Raw genomic sequence first — 7,256 nt, 5'->3', positions numbered from 1 at the left:
TTTTTAATTGATTTCTTAGAGAGAGAGGAAGGGAGAGGTAGAGAGAGATAGAAACATTGATGAGCGAAAAACATTAAAGGGCTGCCTCCTGCATGTCGCCTACTGGAGATTGACCTTGTTTCCAGGAAATGTGCCCTGACTGGGAATTGCACCAGCGACCTCTTGGTGCACGGATCGATGCTCAACCACTGAGCAACATCAGCCAGGATATAAGAAAATATAAATAATATGTGCTAAGAGTGTAAGTTCTGTGTCTTCATTTCTGAGTTCACGTCCAATTTCTCCAAATATGCACAGTGAATTTTGAATAAAATACCTGAATGCCGATTTGTTTTCTTTAAATAATCCTGGTAATAAAACCATACCATAGTTAGTATCACTGTGAGAAGAAAAATGTCATTAAGTATATAACATGTAAGTGTCTCAACTGAATAAATATTTTCTCCACTAATTACTGAGAAAGCTATGTCAGTGTGTCACGAGATATGTTTTGCTTTCAGGGACACAAGGGCAGTTTTTACCAAAGTCTCATTTTTCAGATCCCAGATATCTCTGTGCTGCTGTCTAGAGTACTCCAGCTCTGCCAGTGTTAGACAAGACTGTGTGTATGCGTGAAAATTTTATTATAACTCTGGTGTTACTGCATATTAGCCTTGATTAAGTAATCTAAATTGTACACGATTCCGTCTCACATTTGTAAAATAATATGAAATTTACCTGATGTATTATTGTGAAAATTAAACCGTAGAATATTTTCAATAATTTCTTTCATGGCTAGCACATAATTAGTCATCAAGTGTACTGTTGATTCACTTTTGTTTGCCTCTCACTGTGACTGAAATAAATGATTTTAAGAATACATATTAGTTTTCTTTCAACTTTACTATTCTTGCTTTGATTTAAGAAATAAAAATAACTTGATGAAAGAATTGTGAAATCTCATGAACAAAATAATCTGATGAACAAAATGGAACCAGAAACAAGGAACAGACTGGGCAGTATCCGAAAGGAGATGGGTGAGGGGTGACTGGATAAAGAAGGTAAGGGTGTTAGCTAAAGAACATATATGCATACCCCATGGACATGGACAATAGATTTGTGAAGAACAAGGGAGGGGGGTGTGGGAGAAGATTAATGTGGGTAAAAGGAGGTTACAGGGGGATGTCTATCTGCAACAATGTCAACGTTAAAAAATTTTAATAAAAAAGTTATTATTCACAGAAATGATTTAAGAAGTACAATTGTGGGATTTCTTAACGGTGTTTTGTTGCCCAGTTCAGCCTTACTTATGCAGTGAGGTTCAAGTTTTCAGGAAGCAGAGAAATGCCAGTTCTCCAAAGAGATAGGTGCATGGTTTCAGCAATGAATATTCACACCATGCTCTTGTCTTTTGGAATTTTTATTCCCAAATCCGTCCTCAAAGACATAAAAGTTAAAATAAATACATGAATGAATTAACTAATCAATTAAATGGGCTCTCTTGTCAAGTATCTTTTCTCATTTCTGCATGGCCACAGGGATATCTAAATTTCTCACTTGAGATTATCTTTGATGTAACAAGGGATTGCAAGGTGGATATTACAGTGTGTGTGTGTGTGTGTGTGTGTGTGAAATTGATCTAAATTTTCCCTTTGACCTCTGCCTTCTTTACTCTCCGTTGCTATGATGCCTGGGGCTATGACTTACTAGCAATACTCCTCAAATATTGACAAATCAATTCCTGGAGTTTTCAGTTATTGGAATTCTGGTCTTCCAATTCAGAATGAAGTCCCTAGTTACAAAGAAAAAAAGACCTCAATGTTTAGATACCACATTTTTCAGGTCTTTGACCCACTGTCAAGACTGCTTAAGATCTGCCTCTGGTAAACACACACACACACACACACACACACACACACACACACACACACACCAGGCATACTTTTTTTTTTGTCAGTACAAAAGTTAGTGCTTTTATTTTTTAAACAGGAAAAATACTTTAAAAACTAGTGCTCAAAAAAAAATAATAAAAAGGTCAAAAAGGGCAGCAAGGCACTCCCAGACAGACTGGAGTGCGCTGGGGCAATGGTGACAATGCCTTCCTGGCACTTTAGCATTTGATGTCAACGTTATGACCTAAAACATTTCAAAAAGAAAGTGCAGGGGATAACAACACTGTCACTCAGAAAATATCCCGTTTCCGTTCTTGTTCAATGTGACAGTGAGTAACTGCCCTGCACTTGGAGCAGGACGGAACTGTCCAGTAACGACTTCCGTGCTTTTGTGCCGGGTTCTTGGTCCAGACTGCATTGCAGAGCCGGGAGAGGAAGGCTGAGTTTGCCAAATTGGCACTTTTTGGTCTGGCTCTTTACCAGCCCATGGCTCAGTGTTGAAATCTTTCTATCATCCTCCGATTTTTAGTTACCATTTTCAAAAATTTAACCTGCATAAGACTGATAGCAGGTATTAAGGAATAATATTCACAAACGGGTTCAATGTCTCTTCTCCCCAAAGCTCTGTGAGGTCTGATGTATAAATGTCCCATTGGCGTATCCTTCTAAGAAAAGGGCAGACTGGACGTGAGTCCTTGCTCAGAAAGCAACAGGCAGCCAGGTTTAGCTCCTGCTTTTGAACACTGAGCACTGTGTCTGTCTATATCCTAACCGAGGCAACTTAACATGAGAGGTAGACACGAATAATCAAGGAAACCAAATTAAAACTGAGGAACAACTATTCAAAGCCCCTGAGCTATGAGGATTTGGCAGAGGATTTTTTTCTCAAGTTTCATTACCACATCACTATGTTGAAAGTTAGGAGTGGCTGTGGGAATCTGACAGACACAGCCTAAAAGTTTTGTTAGATTTTCCATTTATAATCCTCTTTTAATATCTTCTGGGGTTGACCCTAAAGGAACAGAGGGACTAATTCCTTTATGTACTGACAATTATTGCTTCATGTAGATTAGAACACACCCTGTATCTGGGAGAGAACTAACATTTTTTTAAACATTTTCATGAGAACAAACTGTTAACATTTTATTTGAAGACCTGCTGTGACAAACAGTTCCTTGCTCTCTGGCTGTGTGTGAGGCAGCGGAAGAGCTCCTGTGAGGGGCAGGTCTGGGGGAGGAGAGAAAGGGCACCAGTAGGAGGGCTGCAGAGCTCACCTCAATGCTGACAGAAGCACTCAATTAACAGATTAACCTCATAGCAAGATATTAATACATTCTGGGTACAAATGATTTATAAACGCAAGAGAAGTTAGTGTATGGTAAAGCATATATAACGTTCAATTCAGTCCTTGCCTGAGAGCAAGCGGATCTGTTAGGCCATTATATATGCTGTGTCTGCTGCTGATATTACTGTGCCTTCTTGTTCATCACTCCGTTAGCTGCAGTGAAGTAGGCTTTGGAGAATCCATTCTTCACTTCTTTCCCTGCTGGTAACTCTTCTGTCTCTTTCTTCATTGGCTTTTTTCAGTATGTCTGGAAATAAAAATTTAAGAACAGGATGACTAATGTAAGCATGTAAGAAGATTGGAAGATCAGACACCCAAAGGGGAAGCCACAGGGTTTCACGATAGCACTCATGGTATGGGTGATGGTGAGCACGAACTGCACCAGTTGAGCCTGGGTGAGGAATTTCTTCCACCACAGATACTTGTGCATCGATGTAAACACAGACAGTCCGTAGTAGGAATACATAAGAATGTGGATAAAACTGTTCAGAGTGGGTCCAAAGAAACTTTGCCCACAAGGTATCCAGTTCAAAACACACCACCAGATGTTAAACATAGAGGCATGATGATATACATGAAGAAAAGTAATCTGACTGGTTTTTTTCCTCAAAACAAACAAAATCGTGTCCAGGAACTCTATTAATTTGGAGAAGTAGTACCACCACAACACCTTGGCTACCCGGACATCGGCTTCCCCTGCACTGGTGAGATCCTGACACTGCAGGTTGTAGCCTCCTTCCCAACTGGAGAGAATAAGCTCTGCCAGCATGTACATGGAGAGAAGTGTGATGCCAAGGTTGTACAAGGTGAGGATGCTCCTCAGGGAGAGAGCAGGCCTGTTCTTCACGCATTTGTTACCCAGCCATATTGAAAGCAGATACATGACAGTAAGAGAAAAGGTAGGGAGGTAAGAGTCCAACATGAACCATCCTCTGACTTGAGAATCTCGAGGTCCAAACATATTGACCAAAAAAGCATTGATTTCATCATCAAAGGCCTTTAGAAGCTCCATGATCCGTGGCGGCAGCCCAGCGACCCCGGCGGGCGATGCGCTGTCCAGGGTAGCCAGGGTCCTCTATACCTTTTTTTTTTATTATTGTTTTCTCCTTATTTGCCTTACTCTCCAGTGGGCTTACAGACTAGGGCAGTCCCCAGGACTGAAAACAAGCCTGTTCTTCCCTCCCCGCAGTCAAAGGACAGGGAGTTGAATCTGCAGTGAATGTTCATGCAGGCCTTGGAGGGATTCCGGTCCAGTCTTCTGAAATAACAGACAATTTCTTGCTCATGATTAAGTAATATACATAGATTTATTGGTTTTTAGGTTCAATGTATCTTATGCCATAACAAACAGCAGATTTTTTTTCAAGTGTTAGTCCCACTTTCCATTCTCACAGTGGATAAAAGAGAACAGGACGATTTGGGGTCTGGTGGTAAATGCAGAGATATACAGTAGAGTAATTTTTGGTGAGGTCTACATTTAATCTACAAAACTTGTTGACAGTTGAAGGGAGTGGAGGGCTCCACACATGCAGTGTTTTTATATGGAGTGCACATGGACAGGGTAGGATGTGTGCTTCCCACAAATCCCATATTCATCATATTACTCTTGCCTCCCTTAGAATCTGTGATTTGAGCCCACATCTTAAGCCCCAGAGAACTAATGTGTTCCCTCCAGACCCTGTGTGAGATGTTTTATGAGGTGCAGAGCTCGGAATGAGAAGAACAAAATCCTTTTGTTAATAAGGGTTATGGATGCTGGCTATTTATCAGATTTCACCTTTTAGCTCCCAAGAAATTCCTTTCTTTCAAAACTCAAACCACAACATATGGTATGCATTTTTGAGTAGGTTGATGGAGGGGTGCTTAGAGCTGTAAAGCCTGGGACCAATAGATAACTTGAATATAACAGCTACTAGTGGGGCCTAATGTCTTGAGCTTGTCTGTGAAGAGATTATAAAAATATTAATCAGGAAAATGTTTGAGGAATCAGAAGCCCAAGAGAGGCTGGGAGGGCAGGGGGCGTGGAACTCGTGTCCTGGGAACTTCCTCTGAGACATTAAATTTAATGTGGAAAGACACCAGTGAGGAAAACAGAACTTGTCAGGCCAATAGAAATCCAGAATGAAGAAATCCTTCTCCCATCACTTAAAGTCCATCTCCAGAGCTAAGCACGGTGCTGTGGGCCACATCCCAGCAAATTACGTTCTGAGGCCCAGGGAATGATACATACTTCTCAGGGCTCTGTGTTCCGTTTAGTCCCTACATCTCCTGTTGGAGAAGTTCTCTGACTTTGGATCTATGATTTTTAACTGTGTCTGGAATGAAAATAGCACAGGGCACAGGAAGTAATGTGGTTAGAGTGTGGTGGTAGAGATAACAAACAGACATTGAGGTAGGTATCTGAATACATCTTAGGAACAACAGAACGTGAGAATTGTTGGTTAAAATTTGTCAAAGGAGTTTACATAAATTCTAACAATATCATTTCAATTGATTGATTGATTTTTCATATGTGATTTTATTGATTTTTAGAGAGAAAGTAAGAGAGGGGAATAGAGACAGAAACATTGATGAGAGAGAAACAATGATGATTTCCCCTGCACACCCCCTACAGGGGATTAAGCCCACAACCCAGACATGTGCCCTGGACTGGAATCAAACTGCTGACCTCCTGTTTCCTTGGTGGATGCTCAATCACTGAGCCACAGTAGCCAGGCTTGATTTATGACCACAGCAGTTATGTTGACAGCAACACCAACAATAGAATAGAAACATGATTATTGTCAGTATGTTCAATGTAATTAAAATTGTGTCCATAGCAATAAAACTGTATGTCTTTCTTTTTAAATATCATTCCCCATATACCAATATTTTGTAACAATCTGACACAGAAAGAAGGTCCCTTCCTACCTTCATAAATCTAATTATTTTGGGGTGCAGGTCTGAATGAAGAGGAATACTCAATTATAGTATTACTAGGGGTCCAGGGCATGAAATTTGTGCATGGGGGGTGGGTCCCTCAGTCCGACCTGCACCTTCTCCAATCTAGGAGCCCTCAGGGGAGCCCTCTCCAATCCCAGAATTTCTGTCAGTCTTTACAATCATATGAGCGAATTGTCTGAGACCTCAAACCAGTTTGGTTTGGTGCTCACAGAATAATAGAGGTCTTTTTTTTCTTTGCTCCCTTGGTGGAGATTTCCTAGAAGTTGTAGGATATCTTCTTCTTCTTTTTTTTAAAATATATTTTATTGATTTTTTACAGAGAGGAAGGGAGAGGGATAGAGAGTTAGAAACATCGATGAGAGATAAACATCAATCAGCTGCCTCTTGCACACCTCCTGTTGGGGATGTTCCCGCAACCAAGGTATATGCTCTTGACCGGTATCGAACCTGGGACCTTTCAGTCCACAGGCTGACACTCTATCCATTGAGCCAAACTGGTCATGGCAGGATATCTTCCTTTTAATTTTTCCTCAACACTCTGACTTTACTTATGTCTCTCACCTTTGCTTTCCTTCCATCCCCCACCCACAACAGTGGCTTGCTCCAGGCTCACTTTGCTCTAGTGTCTAGACCAGTGATGGTGAACCTATGACAGGTGTGTCAGAGGTGACAGGTGAACACATTTTTTTGGTTGATTTTTCTTTGTTAAATGGCATTTAAATATATAAAATAAATACCATTAAGTATAAATATTTTTTATACCATGGTTGCACATATCAAAAAATTTCTATATGTGACATGGCACCAGAGTTAAGTTAAGGTTTTTAAAAATGCTGACATGCCAAGCTCTAAAGGTTCACCATCACTGGTCTAGACCAGGGGTGGGCAAACTTTTTGACTCGAGGGCCACAATGGGTTCTTAAACTGGACCGGAGGGCCGGAACAAAAGCATGGATGGAGTGTTTGTGTGAACTAATATAAATTCAAAATAAACATCATTACATAAAAGGGTACGGGTTTTTTTTTTTTTTTTTTAGTTTTATCCATTTCAAACGGGCCGTATCCAGCCCGCGGGCCGTAGTTTGCCCACGGCTGCC

The 7,256-nt window shown here is 40.7% G+C and overlaps 2 protein-coding genes across 2 annotated transcripts in view; one reads left to right on the top strand and one right to left on the bottom strand.

Moving 5' to 3' along the window:
- The window catches only part of LOC102256215 (tripartite motif-containing protein 5-like), a 52,276-nt gene extending 50,930 nt beyond the window's left edge, over positions 1–1,346 (top strand). The window contains exon 10 of the mRNA XM_014544142.1: positions 1,276–1,346. Within this exon, the coding sequence (XP_014399628.1) occupies positions 1,276–1,346 (71 nt within the window). The remainder of the gene's footprint in view (positions 1–1,275) is intronic.
- A 1,858-nt stretch (positions 1,347–3,204) lies between these two features.
- On the bottom strand, positions 3,205–4,287 carry LOC102255907 (elongation of very long chain fatty acids protein 2). Its single transcript, XM_014544143.1, has one exon. It carries the CDS (start codon positions 4,226–4,228, stop codon positions 3,455–3,457), a length of 774 nt encoding a protein of 257 aa, XP_014399629.1. The 5' UTR covers positions 4,229–4,287; the 3' UTR covers positions 3,205–3,454.
- Between the last annotated feature and the right edge of the window lie 2,969 nt (positions 4,288–7,256).

This window comes from Myotis brandtii, unplaced genomic scaffold (assembly GCF_000412655.1).
Source record: "Myotis brandtii unplaced genomic scaffold, ASM41265v1 scaffold3532, whole genome shotgun sequence".
NCBI lineage: Eukaryota > Metazoa > Chordata > Mammalia > Chiroptera > Vespertilionidae > Myotis > Myotis brandtii.
The sequence above is the reverse complement of the archived record's forward strand: the minus strand, read 5'-3'. Positions and strand labels throughout refer to the sequence as shown.

Coding starts and splice junctions, on each gene's coding strand:
- LOC102255907 (XM_014544143.1), bottom strand. CDS start 4,228: ATGGAGCTTCTAAAGGCCTTTGATGATGAAATCAATGCTTTTTTGGTC.